Source organism: Bacillus rossius, chromosome 8 (genome assembly GCF_032445375.1).
Source record: "Bacillus rossius redtenbacheri isolate Brsri chromosome 8, Brsri_v3, whole genome shotgun sequence".
Taxonomy (NCBI): Eukaryota; Metazoa; Arthropoda; class Insecta; order Phasmatodea; family Bacillidae; genus Bacillus; species Bacillus rossius.
The window spans coordinates 63,130,575-63,148,048 of NC_086336.1; the positions used below are offsets into that span (position 1 = coordinate 63,130,575).

The 17,474-nt window shown below is 40.9% G+C and overlaps 1 protein-coding gene across 1 annotated transcript in view; it reads left to right on the forward strand.

The window, feature by feature from the left end:
• Positions 1-6,280: 6,280 nt before the first annotated feature.
• The window catches only part of LOC134535391 (tyrosine-protein kinase receptor torso), a 67,384-nt gene continuing 56,190 nt past the window's right edge, over positions 6,281-17,474 (forward strand). Inside the window, exon 1 of the mRNA XM_063374465.1 lies at positions 6,281-6,415. Coding sequence (XP_063230535.1) covers positions 6,281-6,415 — 135 coding nt within the window. The remainder of the gene's footprint in view (positions 6,416-17,474) is intronic.

The following is a 17,474-nucleotide window of genomic DNA, read 5'->3' on the forward strand; positions in this document are numbered from 1 at the left end:
GCAGGTTGGGGGGCCGGCCAGGCGGAGGTGCACTCGTACGCACAGCGGGACACTTGTAGACGAAGCTTATCTGTCTGTCAATCTGTGAGGGAGAAAACGAAGGGAAAGAAGGCTGTCTGGCGTCCGCCTAAGCACGGTGGCATCTTCCCTGGGTGAAAACATAGTGGGGCATGGTGGCTCGAGGTTATTGCAAGCCGGGCTGTCGCTCAGCCCTCCTTTCATTACCACCGCACATTTCGTGTAGTAAAACTTTTCATTAAAAGATAAACTAACGAAACCATTGTCGTTAATAAAATAATTATTTTGGACACAGCGCCATGTCGTGGAGAAAACCCGAAGAATGGACGAAAGATAGATGAATACGCAACGTACAGGAAACGAGCCAAAATTAACCGATGACTAACGTTAGTCGTAGGCACAGCACAGAGAGTTCCTTCGAAAAGATTCTCTTGCGTTAGCTTCACAAGTAACTTTTTATATCGGCTGGTTTTTCTCTATGACATACAGTGCGAATAGCAATGACGTTATGTCCAAAATAATGATTTAAGTTTATCTTCCTCATTGCAAAAATCCTTCCAAAAATGGAAGTCTTTTGTTAAAATTTATATTCCAGGTTGGCTTAAAAACATTGCTTTGAAGAGTTTATTCTTCTAATTTTCTGGAAGAGGGCTCACAAGCACCCTTTCTGTGGGTCCTATGCCTCTTCCGTACTCCCGCCGGTAAGGCCTCTCCCCAAAGTATTAGTGCCCCACAAAGTCCAGTACCTCTGGGGGGGAGAGTGCCTCCAGCTAGTGGCGAGCCCTCGAGGCAGCCGAGGTCCTGTCGACAGGAACGCAACTGGTTGCTGTGTGCGTGCGTAGAGGCGGGACGTAGGCAACCCCCTTCCTATTGGTACAGCCTGCAGGGCGGCTGAGGCGAAGTGAGTAGGTTTCAGCAGGGTATCAGTATTCTGGCAAGTCAGGGAAGTTGGGGTTGGTAAGGGAAGGTAAGGGAACTTACGTGGACTAGACAGACATCCCTCCAGTAATAGTTATTTGAGGGGTTAAAGTCATGCTCCAGTCTGCTATCGCCCAGACTCTGGGGCAGATCCAGAACGATCATGGAAGGGTCAAATTAAATTTTATAATACAGTTTTAGTACATTTAGAATTGAAATATTTAGTACATTTTATTTGTGGTTCAATAACCTCCCGTTATCTATAGCACTGCAATAAAATAATACTTAAGTAAGTTTGGTAAACTATGTTAAAGATTTAAGAGAAACTTTTTAAATTATTCTGGATTATGGAGTATCTGGGGGGGGGGGGGGGGGTGAATGCTGCTATGGCTATGGATTACCGATGTCCAGACTGATGAAAGGGTGGGTTTTTTTTTTTGAGATGGGTTTTAATGTATAGTCATAAACACTATAAAATGGTGTTAGTGAGGTTCTGTTTGAACAAAGTAAATGGAGAGAGAACTTTGAGTAACTTTCACAGATATTTTTAACCCCACAAGAAAATATATGCCATTATAACATAAACAAAACTCAGATCCCTTATCAATTCCTAGATCATTCTTGAAAAAAAAAAACAGTGTTCGAAGCTGCACTCACGACAGCAGCGAAAAAACACGACCCCACTCGAAGGTGGCTACAGTGTAACTGCTCCCAGCTGCAGAAGTGTCAGTTGTGTTGGACCTCATAATCTCTGTGTATCAACTCGCTTGGTACCGATAGCGGTTTCAGGATGACTTTTCGGGAGGGGCTATCACACCAAGAAAGGTCGTAGTTGCAAAATATGTAAGTGGTCAGATATTGGCCTTGGAATATTATTTACAAATTACAGGTTTCAAATACAGAAAATTAGTAGCTCCATGCAACTTTTAATGAGATAAAAGTTTAACATATGAAATTAAATATTTAAGTAAACATAAATGTACACTAATCAATAAAATTGATATCGGGAGGGGCTATCATCCCCACCGCCCCCCTTCTGGAGCCGCGCTTGCTTGGTACAAAGATAGCAACTGAGGAAAATCGCGTACCGCTCACCTCTGTCTCAGCACACTTCCTTGCACTAATCACTCGCCGCCACACACCCACCACAGTGCCGGATACTTTGGTCCTCGATGCACCAATCTCCACACCAAAGCCCATCGCTCACCAAGGGGTCACTCGCCCTCTTCACTTCACTGCCTCGGAGGCTGGCGTTGCCGTTCTTATACCTCTCAGCCCCCTTCTGTAATTGTCTCGCAGCCCTTCTAAGTGTCGCGTCGTCAGGGTCGACTTGATACCCGAAGCTTCCAGAACAATGGTGTTCTAGTTACGCCACTTCACGCAGATGAGGCTTTGGGAATGCGCCTAACCCTCCAGAGCCGAATAATATAGTTCTCTGGTCTCAACAGAAACCAGTTAAAAAGAAAAAAAAATCAGTAACCAACCGACTTCTATTAAAACAGAGACAATAGAAAATAGCCAAATATAACCGAAACTAACATACTATAAAAATTAAAGTGAGTTTTTACCATTTCTTTTTAGGCTCACATGAGGAGCAGGTTTTCCTCTTGTTAAGTTTTTATTCCGTAATTTTAGAAGTAACACTTTCATCAGGAATACTCGGCACTTTTTGAAATTTAGCACTCAGTGCACATGGCAACTAATTAGGTACATCATCTTGTGAAGCTTCACGAGAGAACAGGATTTTTTTTTTTTTTTTTAGTGAGCCCAAAAGCTTTGTTTTCTTTGAAATAATTAAACAATACAAATTAATTCACTGCACTTATTCCTAACAAACTATCAAATATACCCATTCGACGCTCAGTAGAATAATTGTAACTCTTTTCGTTATCGTCTAATAACACCTTAATTTATAGTAGTTTTCCCATTTTTGGTTGTGTACTACGGTTTTGTGTTTTATCGTAGTCAAGTCACTTGCATGCCAAGACATAAAAGATGTATGTACGTGTACCTTACAATGGTACCGTTATAATGGTACGTCGTCCAGTGCGTTAAGGGTTTTGAAGGGGCGGTTTCTCGGAAGGAGCCAACCGTTCACCTTTTCTTTGAAGATAACGGTGCACAGGATTAGCGACAGAGTATGTGGGCTGCAAAGTTCCGAGCGAGCTCAAACTGTTTACCTGCTTCCGAAAGAATTCACCCTTACGAATGAACAGTAAAACCGCTTTTTGGGTACCAACCTTTGAAAGCAAACTTATTTGTTATCGTCCTTATTGTTGACGGAATTAAAGCGATACGCCTTTTCTTACACTTAGCCACATTTTCTGCTGTTATAGCATACGTTGAAATTTTATATAAATATGCATAACATAAATATAATACATTATAAAATAGGCAATAAGATAGAAAGCAGAATTAAGCTTTAACTAAATGTTCAAAAATAAGCGGTAATCATTACAAAATCTAAGCGAAAAGCTAATTTACAGGTAACTAAAAATTAAGATATATGTGCATACACGTGCTTGAAAGTAATTAATGCATTAACAAATTCCGGCGTTACCAAAACAAGATAATTAGTAATTACATTAAAACCAGTCACCCACAATTTCACACAAAGATTCAGACAGTAGGTCAGCCGTGAAGTGATCATGGTAAGTAGGTGTTCCAGAGATGTTTTTTTTTTTCTTCAGCCTGTGTTTGAAATTAGCTGGGATTTTATGATTGCCGTGTCGTCTGGTCCCAGAGTCTGTTGCTCGTGGCCGCAGAAGATCCTGACAAACATTTGGATGAACATTCGAGGATTGCCAGCGTATAGCTGCGTGTGGAGCGTGCAGGGCCGGATTGAGAGGTCTGGAGGCCTCGGGGCAACAGAGGAGCGGAGGCCCCCTGGCCCCGAATTATTGGCAAAATAAAATGAACAATTTTTTTCAGTCGAGTTTTCCAATAAATAATTTACTGTGAAATCAAGTAGATTCTCTTAGTATTTAAAAAAAAAAAAACGTACATAAATATAATCGGAGACAAGAATTATATGAAATTAAATTTTAGTGTTAATGAATATTTCTGTTAATATTTAACAATATTATAATCATGTATGTAGAAAGTACTGTAGGTAAAGGTAAAACAGCGAAAAAAGAATATCAAAGGAAAAGATGTTTACTAGTGTTTACTTGTCGGAATTTGAAAGATTTTTTTTCCGATGTCTCTATTGTGGGGCCCTCCGTTTGTGGGGGGGCCCGGGGCTTTCGCCCCGGTTGCCCTCCCCTAAATCCGGCCCTGGGAGCGTGTATCATGGCGATGGTAACCGTGTAGGTAATTAATTATTTTGCGTATTCATCGGGTAGTGAAGACGACATAATATACACCATATGTGCAATCTGCTTCACATTGATGATTGCTAGAGACTGGAGGAATTCGCGTATGCATTACGCTTACGTCTTTACAATGCTTCTGCCATTGGCTCACGGTTGGTCCGGAGGAATGTGGGCCAATGAGATACCGTCGGCCAGATAAGTGCCGAATAACAGGCCGCCCAGTTCAGAAGTCTCACAAGTCGGCAGCCAATGGGCATGTGACAGTATCTCGATTATGCGTATGGCAATGGAGCTATCCTAGAGGTAATTGAAGCCGCGAAATTTTCCGGTTCCTGGTAATAAATTACCAGATTGAACTTGAATAGAATTCGGCAAACAGAGGCGCATCCTGACGGGTAGGAGGGCTCAGGCTTTGAAAATGGAGGGGTGAGGAGGGTTTATGTGTATCAGATACCTCACAGTCATGTATTTGAATAGTTTACTTTTTAGTGATAGGCTGCCCACTTTTCTCAATACAAAATATTAATGTAATTTTTATATCGTACATCTTGAACGTAGTAACATTGTTTGTAACAACGTCTTGCGCTTGTTTGCTACATTCCTCCAAAGCAAACACAAACGATTCACTAAACCTTTCTACAAGTCGAACCGTGTTTGAGAGCAGAAGAGCTGTCAGATGCTACAAAATTGCTAGCTCGAATGAACAGCCATCGGTAGCGACTACCACGACCTCAGAATTCTTCTGCAGATTCGGGCAAACGTCAACACTGTCAACTGGCTGCGTAACCTGTGATTCGACACGTCTAGAATTATTGGCCAGAGTCCTCTATATTCACAGTTAACCAATAACGGAAGCTGGACACAGGAAACATTATTTGAAATTTTGCACAAACCAGTAATGAACTCGCGAACATTTCCGGTCTCTAGTCATCGGCCATAGCTGGAGTCAGTTGTATTCCTGTCTCTAGTCATCGGCCATAGCTGGAGTCAGTTGTATTCCGGTCTCTAGCCATCGGCCATAGTTTTTGTCAGTTGTATTCCGGTCTCTAGTCATCGGCCATAGTTGGTGTCAGTTGCATTCCGGTCTCTAGTCATCGGCCATAGCTGGAGTCAGTTGTATTCCGGTCTCTAGTCATCGGCCATAGCTGGAGTCAGTTGTATTCCGGTCTCTAGCCATCGGCCATAGTTTTTGTCAGTTGTATTCCGGTCTCTAGTCATCGGCCATAGTTGGTGTCAGTTGCATTCCGGTCTCTAGTCATCGGCCATAGCTGGAGTCAGTTGTATTCCGGTCTTTAGTCATCGGCCATAGTTGGTGTCAGTTGTATTCCGGTCTCTAGCCATCGGCCATAGTTTTTGTCAGTTGTATTCCGGTCTCTAGTCATCGGCCATAGTTGGTGTCAGTTGCATTCCGGTCTCTAGTCATCGGCCATAGCTGGAGTCAGTTGTATTCCGGTCTTTAGTCATCGGCCATAGTTGGTGTCAGTTGTATTCCGGTCTCTAGCCATCGGCCTTAGCTGGAGTCAGTTATATTTCGGTCTTTAGTCATCGGCCATAGTTGGTGTCAGTTGTATTCCAGTCTCTAGTGATCGGCCATAGTTGGTGTCAGTTGTATTCCAGTCTCTAGTCATCGGCCATAGTTGGTGTCAATTGTATTCCGGTCTCTAGCCAGCGGCCATAGCTGGAGTCAGTTGCATTCCGGTCTCTAGCCATCGGTCATAGCTGGAGTCAGTTGTATTCCGGTCTCTAGCCATCGGCCATAGCTGGAGTCGGTTGTATTCCGGTCTCCAGTCACCGACCCTCGCTCCTCGGAACTCGAGACGTGTGCGTGGACGCAAGGACGTGTACGACAATACCGGCGCGGGCGAATAGAAGGAACGGGAGGAAGGGGGTGTATGTTATGGTGGCGTGCCGTAACAGCGGCGCTCGTACGACAATACGCGCGCGCGCGCTCGGAGAGGGGTTGGCGCGCCTGGAGGGGTGGCGTGGCTTCGCGGCTGCCTGCAGTCACAGCCTCACACTACAGTCACGTGATGCGCGCTCCCGCCAGCACGCGGAGTTGCGGCGTGTTGCTGCTGGTACTCCAGGCGGCTGCCGCTGCTTCCAGCGGCCTCCAGCGACTGCTGGTGTCTGCGCGCTGCCAGGCGGGCTGTCTCGCCCGCTCTCAGGTAACACTCTTCCCCCCACCACCACTTCCCTCTGTTCTTGCTGACGGCCCATCTCATTTGCATAAATTACGCAACACCGCAAAAACCAAACAAAACCATCGGCCAGCTTTCAACTTCTCCCGTTTCCGCCTTCTATATTTGAAGCGTTCCAAATACGTTCTAGCCAGTAGCGGCCCTAGACTTAGCGAGTCATACTTTCATGGAGAGCCTTGACACGAGAAATTTTGGAGAGAAAAAAAAATCTCAAACAAAATTTTAAGGCATCTTGGAACTTAAAATTTCGACGATTGCTTTGTAAATTTATCTTAAGAAATGTTGATACTCTTTTATGATAAACTATGTTCGGGTCAGTTTTATAAATGCGTGCGAACAAATTCCGGTGGAATCGCATAATTTGTAAGGCAATACAATATTTAAAAGTTTATAAAATACGAAATCATGAATTGAAATTTGTACTAACTGCTAGTAAAATTTTAATTTTACTTTTTGCCATTAATGTTCATATATTAGCAGGACACTGCACAAACAAGTGAAAATGAAAAACACCGGCCTTTGGAGCCATCCCTGGCCTACGTAACGTTTACAGAATGTAAAAACAGCACACAAGGCAATCAAAAACCTATCTTATTTCAAACACAGGCCGAAAAAAAAAAACATCTTTGGAACACCTGCTTGAATTTGTGTGTGAATGTGTGATGTAAATGAGCTTTTTAAGTAAATTTTGTAATGTTAACCTCTTATCTATGAACATTTAGTTAAAGCTTAATTCTGCTTACTATTTCAGTCTAAATGAATAGCAAAAAAAAATCTGGTTAAGTGTGAGTATAGGCGTATCGCCTTAACTTCGCCATCAATAAAGACGGTGATTAATAAGTCCAAGGTACACTCACACAACATAGCTGTTCCTAACATCGCAATTTCTTCCTCCTCCTCTCCCCACTTCTATTTATTCATGTGTAAAATTTTCAGTTCTAAAATTCTGAATTGTGTCAGCATTATTATTATATGCAGCACTTGGTTGTACAAATCCGTGCATTTAATTTCCCCGTTTTCGCTTCCAACGACCAAGAACGAAGCATTGCCTCGGCAAATATAAAATTCCCGAACGCTGGATGTACCGCGAACAGAAATCGCAGTACACCACAGAGAAATGTTAGATGTTCAACAACTTGTTTTTCTGTGCGTGCGCTATTTTTCAAATGTAGACGCTGCTATCTGCTTTGTTTACATTCCGCTTGGAGCGCGCGCTGTCACCGAGTCCAGCCTATGAAGCCGCTCAGCTTCCCGGGAATTACATAAGCTGTGTGCACGGGGACGTGTCCATCACACACACACACACGCACGCACATCCCTATGTCCCTTAGCAAATGCAGCCATGATGTAAAGGACGCATTTCTAACGTATGGACATGACATGGGCCTAAGCAATCTACATGCCTGCCAGATCCGCGGACATTTTTTTGACGTGACGTCTAATAAATCGATGAACGCCGGCTGCACGCACGAAAAAGTGTCCCGTTTTGCACATTTTTCCGTTACGCTGTGTCCCGTTACGCTCATTGTATGCTTGCGCCGCATCTATCTCTGTTCCACTCGACTGTTTATAAAGTGAAGTGAAAAGTTAATGTGGTTTTCATTGCTTATTACAACTACAATTTCGGCAATAAAGGTTAATTATTCTTGCGTTTTAAAAATCTGATTACTAGAATAATTTCAGGTATTTATTCTTTTATTATTAACATAAAAATGATTCAATTTTATTCATAAAGTATGCAATCATTTCATCAGTGTTTTGTTATGACGTTGTCACGTTAAACTATCGTGCGTAAACCGACTTTACAGACAACCAATTTTATTTTAATATTAAAATAAAAATGATTCAATTTTATTCATAAAAGTATGCAATCATTTCATCAATGTTTTGTTATGACGTCACATTAAACTATCGTCCGTAAACCGACTTTACAGACAACCAATTTTTTTTTTTTTTCGTTCTGCGCGCATCCGTCACGTTGGAGGTACTGCAGACGCGCTGGATCAGCATGGTATCTAACGGAAATTCGAATGTTTGATAAGTAAAAATGCCCAAATTGTGCGGTATATGGTTGCCGGAATCACAATTGAAGAACGAAAGGGAACGAAGTAATGTGTTATAGTTTCCACAAAAATGAGGATGTAGCTCGAGTTTGGGTACATGCGTGTAAACGCAGAGATAAAATAAATTTTAACAATGGTAAACGACGGCACATGTTACTACTCGAGAAATAGTTTGTGTTTAGACTTTACAAATAAACACAGTAAATTTATATTAAAGATGAAGCATTTAGATATATTTCGGTTTTATTGCTAAGTAGTTTATAAACAATAGCCTATTTACCGTTAGTTAAGATTTGAAATTTATATGCCTAACCAATTATTATTATTATTATTATTATTATTATTGATGTTTGCAACGTATTACTTAACGAACATATCGTCTTATATTGTAAACTGTATTATGTACTTGTATAGTTTTAAGCATTATCCCAGGATTTTAAAAATTATGCTGCAACCTTTTTAGGTCAGAAACGTGCATTCCACACACTAATTTGTTTCACTTATTGCAATATTCTAAAGATATGATATGTTAGCATTATGTGGATACAAAAAAACTCTTCCTTTACACATCTCAGGTGTATCATTCCAGATAATAGTCAATTTTTTAAGCAAAAATTAGTGGGTTAAATAATACGACACTTTTTGAAACAAATTTCTGCTTAAAAGTTTTAACATCTCAGTTAGTTGCTAGTAATAAATAGTCTTGCTTCCAAATGAATCTCTAAACAAAAATTTGCAACAAGCTAAATGATGCCTTAATGCAATAGTCTGTCGACAGCAATCACACTGAATGATCCCTCATATTTTTTTTTAAGTGATGGTGATGTACCCAGTGGTGAATCCAAGGGAGTTTGCGAGGGGGGGGGGGGGGGGTTGCTATGGGGCTGAAGGGTCCTTCCCAAAGCATCTGGGTCCTCCCCTGATAAATCTCAAATTACATTTAGTACTATCCTACTTTCGTAGTACTACACCACCAACAGTACAATTTATAACGTATACTTGCTTAATCCATTTTAAGTGGTTACAGTACGTTTTCAAATTTGAAATTTCTATAAGAAGGCCCTCAGCTGGGTCAAGCCCCTCCAAACCAAAATAATGGCTCCACCACTGGATGTACCTACATATTATGTTTATTTATACATTTCTATGTTCCAAAAAAGATCCTTAGATAACTTATTAATCGGTACATTACTTATGCCTATCGCTTCTTGTACCTCGACGATCAGCCCTCACAGCTCAGTATCATACATGGTGACGTCATGTGGTGGCGTGGTGGGGAAGGTTGATCCCGCAATGGTTTACCTTTTCCTTCCACAGAATCCATCCTTCATAAAGGAAATTTTCTATTATTGAAAAGTTTTAACTAAGAGGTAAAAACGTGTGATGGGAGGAGATAACTGATTTAAAGAATAAGCTGGAGGATACATGATATAATGTCCACCACGGTTCCTAGTTATTTACACGCCTTCTGCAACGGCTGCGTTGTAGAGCACAGCGGTACGTGGGAGTTTTTGGTTTTAGTGAGTTGGCATCAGCGCCCTTCCAGCAAACGTCGCTATGAGAAGTCGTTGCGAGCGATAAACCGCAGCTCCCGATCTGTTCTGTACGCTGTGCTGTACGGAGTACAGTTCTGTACATGGTACAGTTATGGAATCGTTCAACCGCGACTGGAGTTAGTGGCGCAGATCTGTCGATCTTGGGGGGGGGGGGGGGGGGTGGAAGAGAAAGAAAGAAGAGTTTTGCGCGTGGGTTTTAAGGGCGTGCCTCCCATTTCAAGTCATGATTTTATATTTATATTAATCACTAATCAAATTTTAGACTTTTTCAATTGTTTAACTTTCACGAAATGAAAAATTTATACAGCACATATTTTTTGCAAAATAAGCTGCCAAAGTTACATTTTTAGCGTTTTTGGGTTGTACAAATAAGGAGAATTTAATTTATTGAAAAGTGAAACTTTTTAGGTTTAACTGCAATGGCACTGGCTACTTCATGATATGGTTTGAATTTCTATAACAAAAACTCATTTCATGTTTCTTGGCTGTCAAAATCGTAACAAACTTGAGAATTTTGAAATGCCAGGTAAAATTAATTAATATTTTCTGAAAGAAATTCAAACCATTTTTTTGAAGTAGCCAGTGACATTGCAGTTAAACCTAAAAAGTTTCATTTTTTTAATAAATTAAATTCTCCCAAAAACGCTAAAAATGTAACTTAGGCAGCTAATTATACAAAAAAAATGCGCTGTATATATTTTTCATTTCGTGAAAGTTAAACAATTGAAAAAGTCTACAAGTTTATCTGTAGTTACTGTAAATATAAAATCTTGACCTGAAATAGGAGGCACCCCCTTAAGGGGCCCGCCTCGTCAGGGGTGTATGTGTGTTAGTGAGGCGGGATGATAAGCGCGACGCTCGCTGGTGCTTCCAGCGCGGTATAGCCTCTAAGCGCAAGGCTCTGAACTGGCGCGCATTCGTCTCGTCGTCACAAGATAACTGTGAAATTTGAGCGGTGACCGTAACATTATATGGCGGAGAAATGAAGATAAAGGTGTAAGAATCTGTACTGATTGTTTTATGCCTAAAAATTACTCTGAAAACACGCGTTTTAGGCATTTTAACGCTTCTAAAAATACAGTTTAAAAACTTAATCCGAAATTAAAAGTACTTTTCGGTCCTCAGCGAACTCTTAAATGCTATTCGTTAATAGGCCCCACTCGGATATCTTGAGTAGTTTTGAAATCGCGTTGTTTTTCCTGAAGCTCTGCACACCGTATGTGTGCCAGGTAGGCGGGCCCCTTAACCGACACAAATCATCTCAGGATATGGTACTTGTATGTTGGATGCTGCCCATATGTTGCATTCAGTAAGCAGAAAACTTTAAATAGAACGTTTTCCATAAAACATTACGTTCAACAACCCCGTTTCATGGTCACGGTTTTGCATGCGCGAGCGAGCACCTTGGGTGAGGGGCTTCTTAATTCTAGGGGGGCCCGGGGTCCCCTGCCTCCCTCCCCACCCCCCTGATATCTCTGACCTTGACTTGGAGGCAAGGGCAGGTCGGGCTACTACTTTTATTTAAACGAAACAAGGGCTGGGAAGTGAAAAACGTTAAATTAGTTAAATTCACAGAAGCATTGTAGAGAGTCAATTTTACGAGCATCGTTGATATTAATAAATGAAGGGGATGAATTATTCAAGCGTTTACGTACATTCCAAAGGCACTTGCTGTCCTAACGCAGGTGCGAATCGTAATAACAACTAGCGCGCTCTTCAGGGAAGCCTACAACTCACGTAGTTTCAGTTTCCTGCAAGAATTTCCGAAGATTTCCGAAGTTTTGCGTTTTGGTACTAACGCCACTTCAGCCGCTAAATCAGAAGTTTCCAATGAAAACAAGCATGTTGTGACTGACCTAACCTAACTTAACCCTTCGATTTTTTTTAATTTCAATTTTTGAGAGAAATCCGAAGTTGCACGAACGTGGTAGGGAACCGAAACTACGTGAGTTGTAGGCTTCCCGCGCTCTTCATGTAGTATGCGTCCAACGCAGAATTTCATTTTAGGGAGTCTCTCCCCCCTTCTCCTTCACCCCCTTGGGTATGCTCTTGACAACAAAATTTAATTATTTCGTAAATACCATCATTATTTTGAAAATATTCTTTACTCTGAATTGAACTTGCCATGCAAACAGTGTGTAAAAATTTGAAACAAAAAAAACTTATAACAATTCATGTTTTTAAAATTTTTAACATTTTAAATTAAATTATTGTTACTGTTTAGATGTTATTAGAATATTTGACGCTGTCTTCACTTGGCTTGGTGGATTGTAAACCAGCGCTCAGGTGCCAACAATCACTAGCTCGCCACAAATTTGTTCAGAGCTTATTTTAATAGTTCAGTTATTTGATTTGAAAGTGTTATTTTTTCCACAATACGTATAACATATAACATGAAAAAAAAAATTGGTTGTCTGAAAAGTCGGTTTACGGACGATAGTTTAACGTGACGTCATAACAAAACATTGATGAATCATTTTTATTGAATTATCACTATTTTGTATGGATACAAAGGAGTGAAATAAAATCTACAATTTAATTGATAAATTTCCTTTTATTTGCACTCATTAATTCAAAAATGTTATTACTCTAACGAAGAGATTATTTTAACTATAACTTTTATACATGTTTGCTATTTAACTTCAAGATCGTCGAGAATATTTTACGCTTTTTCGCAATTACACATTTAACGACGAAGTTTGTTCGTCGTGAAATGAAACGTAGAATTTAATAAAAATGCCCTTGCAGTTAATAAAAAGTATTAGTAAGTTTAAGAAAGAATTTCGGCTTTAATCTCCAACCCAGACGCTCGTGGTGCGCTGGGGCCAAGATTAAAATTCGTCGAGAATATTTTACGTTTTTATGTCTTCCAGTGCTCAAAATGATATGCATTTGTGGCCCCGCACGAAATTTTATTTATAATTCATTAATAATAACGCCCCTCGCGATAAACAAAGTAAAATATGTATTAACGAGTGCCTGGTTGCCGCGGAAGCGGATGCGCGATTCGTTCGGTTCGCGTCCGTCACCGTAGATGGCAGCACCGTAGGGGAATAATATTATTTTGTTTTTATAATACGATTTTATAACAAATACGCATCCTAAATACACCAAACTTATTTATAATGTGTTACAATATTTTTTTAAAACATTGTGCCAAAGATCCCGGGTGTAAAACACCATTGTTCGTACAAAAACGCATTTGAAAATTCAACATTACTTTTAAATAACCGTACCGATTGTGCTGAAAATCTGTGGACGATCGTTAAATTACATAATATTAATAATTCAAACGACGCAAACATGATTGAAAACTCAAATCGATGGTTGTTCCAATCGAGTGGAAGAGAGATAGATGCGGCGCAAGCGTACGATGAGCGTAATGGGCACAGGGTAACGGGAAAATGTGCGTAACGGGACACTTTTTCGTGCGTGCAGCCGGCGTTCATCGATTTATTAGACATTGTTACGTCAAAAATAAATAAACACGGAGACGTAGCAGTGGTCAGAACCCTCGTGTTCACAGCGAGGCGAACGCCAGCCACGGTCGCACGCGGCTCACGTGTCGCCTGTCTCGCCGCGGCTATCGTCTGGACGTCCTACAATCAGGCCGGCGCCGACTGCATTACTCACGGGGGGCCGATATCAGTGTCGATCCTGCGATAGGTCAGTCTCGTCTGAAAACAAACCCTTTCCTCCCGCGCAAATAACGTTTAATTGGCCACGAGTGCAGAAACGTGAGCTGATGTTTAAACTGCCTTATCTTCCAAACAACGAGGCAACCAGGAGAATCTCACGAGCCGTAAACATCGGCGAGCGATCCTTTTCCCCAAAATACGTCTCCAAGCTACGCGAGTAAGATTAATTCGTGGTTTTTGGTAATGATGTTTTTTTTTACCTTCTTTTTTTCTTCTTTCAATACAGTGATGAGGTTACAAGGTCACAACGTGTGAGTGCGAATCCCATAGAGAATAATAGCCTCCATTGTTGTGCATGTCTTGCGCGTAGCCACAACTAATGGGCGTGCCAGTGTTCTACGCAATATAGCTAGAAGGGAAAACAAAAGGAGAGAGGGAGGGGAACTCCTTGGGGCTCGGGAGATTTTTGTTTGTTTGTTTTGTTTTAATGCATGAGTTAGTTTATCTTTGCAGTAAGAAGAAAATTTCAAGTATTGTTATAAGAATTCGTTCGAAACAGCGCAGATCACATTTTCAGTTATGGCAGTTATTTTTACAGTCTGAATAAATAAATAAATTAATATATATATTTTAGTTGGGTTTAAAAGGTTGTACATTAAGCAATGCGAAGGGCCCCGGGCGCATATGGTTTCTCTCAACGGCCCTGTTCCCAAGTACAAGTTCGACATTTTTGCAATTTTTGTGCCCATGATTTTAGGATGGTATTCCCAAGACGTTCGGGTGAGGTAGTGAATAAGCACTGTCTTGTCGGGACACGACGATAACCTAACTCGCGGGCCGTATTCCAGAACGTGTCCAAACCGAATCCCAGTAACGAAACAAAATCGGCAACTGTTTTAATAAACGGTGCCCTGTGCGAGGCTAGAAACGCTTTCTGGCGGACGTTACCATCGATACAATTGTTACGGCAAAAATACTACAGATAGCAGCACCATCGCACAGAAAGAAAATCTTTTTCTCATTTTCTTAAGTTTTTTTTTTAAGTTGCGATTGTTTTTTATGTTCATTAAAGTGCACAAAATGTATTCCATGATAGTTTCGCTGTCATAAAGTTTCATTTGGCACACCAATAGGCTTGATACTTTCCAAAATTATATAAAAAAAAAAAAAAGACTACATATATACCAGTCAATGGCGCCAGACGCGGGTCCGCCGTCTGGACGAAATCAACGAAAAAGTGAGCTCTGCGCATGCGCGGAATTTGGACAACAGATCGGCAATGTAAAGGACACCAAAATCCTATAGTTAGGGACCGGAAAAATTTGCGGGTTCAATGACCTGCAGGATGAACTCCATAGTTCTACGTACACTCGGTCAAATGCCACCCACTCATCGGCTGCTGTCTTGTGAGACGTTCCAGCGTAGCAGCCTGTGATTCGATAAAGCTTTGGTTGGGCGTATCTCGTTGGCCCAGGGTCATCCAGGTGAGTTGTGAGCCAATAGCAGAGGCAGCACTGAGGTATAATGATTTGTTTTTTAGCCTATCGCGAAATGACTTCGCGAATTTTTCCGGTCTCTACCTATAGTGCGCCAGGAATACGGCTAGGGCACAGGTGTAGCATGTTCAATACCTAAACCCTTATGTCTTCTTGTGTGTCTCCGGATGTGTGATCGTCTCCAGTCACGTGTCGCGGCGCAGGTCAGGCGAAGCCCGCGGGAGACGCTATCGCACGGCAGATCGGGGGCGGACCCGTGTATTTCAGGACTCCCGGTGCAGCGCTGCAGATAGCCGGGCTTCCTTCCGTCTTGCTTTCTGCCGAGGAGGGCGCAAGGGAAACCTTCTTTTCACAGACGAGAGAGCCAAAACCCGAAGTTCCGCGAAGTTCATGATTTATTTTTTCCGTATCTTTAATGTAGCTATCCTAACCAAATCAACCGTCCACAATGTTTTAAAGTATTTATAATGTAGCTAACCTAACCTAATTGACCATTAGTATCATTTTATCAACACCGTCATATTTATTTACAATGAACAAAAAAAAAAAAAAACGAAGATGCACGATCGGGCGTTTGGCTCTCTCGTCTGTGAAAAGAAGGCTTCCCAGTGCGCAGTTGAACAGGCGGAATATGCCCACTAAAAAAATCTGCCAACATCAATAATTAAGTTTTAAATATAAAGAAAACATTGAAATTTCTTTAACATAGAAACTTAAATTAAAAAATAATAATTTTACAAACATTCTTAGTTCAGAAGTTATTAAATGGTGTATTAACGAAGCGGCGTATTGAGTAAAATGGAAGAATATTACACTTTGGGATATTTTTTGACAATGTTGAATTATTTTGGTAGCAATGAAATAAGCACGTGGAGACGTGTGCACGTGTGTATTTTTTGAAACTGAAACTGAGGTAATGGTTTTCAACTCTCGCACTTTGCGGCTATGCAGCTTTTAATTTTTTTTTTAAACAAAACGTAAAGCTTTTTAACGTAGTGTTTTTGGTTTTTACGTATCGCAAAATTAATAATCTTAAATATTTATGGTGAATATTCCCAGCAATGAACGGCCACAAAAAGAAATTCAAGGTTGCCAAAATTTACTTTCCAAACTTTAACGACTTTTAGGTTGTTAGGTTGCCTATGAATACCGCAACGGTTGGCTGATTTCGAAAGAAAATGAGAGCATTAGTTATTTAAGCATCGAGTTAGGACTCTGTATCATCCTTGATTTGTTTTTCTGCCTTGTCTTACACACGTGACCATCGCGTGGCTTCGGGTTCAGATCGACACCACGGCGTCAGTAGTATATAAATGGGCGTCTGTGGACAGGGTCCCAGGTCTGGTGATGGTGCTGGTCAACGACCCCGACCGCCAGTGGCGGATCCACGATTTTGGTTTGGGAGGGGCTTGACCCAGCTGAGGCTAGGCTTTATCAAGGCAAACACTAAAAAACAATAGTGGACCCAGATGCTTTTGGAGGGGGCTTGAGCCCCTTAGCCTCCCCTCTGGATCCGCTACTGCCGACCGCCATCTTGGAATTTGACTACAGCGACATCTTGGATGACTTTGACATTGACATTTTACCTTTGAAATTGTCCTTGACCTTTGATACTGACCTTAACCTCGGCGGCCATCTTATATTTAGCCATCTTGAATTAAACCATATCGACATCGAGCACCCCACTCAATACACACACTGAACACGCAATGCACACACAATACACATACTGGACATGCAATACAAACATTGGACACGCGATGGCCATGCAATATACACACTGGACATGCATACACACACTGATCACGCAATGGACACTGCTGACTAATACGTACAGTACTCCTTTATACCACATTTTATTCCAGTCCTGAACTCCCTAAGCATTCATTTAGTTTTAGCGCTCTCACAATTTTTGTTAATTATATAAAATTTATTTCCTTTTTTGTATGTCTTATTCCTCACGTTATTATTTTAACAAATTTAAAATATTATGCAAGGAAAAAGCATAAAAAATTAGAAATCATTTTATTCACAAAGGAACTTAATTTTTCAATAATTAAAGTTATCATTTTTATATAATAACGTAAATAATTATAACTTCAATACACAATGTACAAGACACGGCAACGTTCTTAAATTAAATATAAAAAGAAAATTGCCGCTAGGTATAAATCAATTCTTTTTTGAACCGCTAAAACTGCAAATTTTTCAAAAGCCTATATGTTTGACGATACTTACAGACTCACGTTACTTTTACGGGGGGAAACACACAC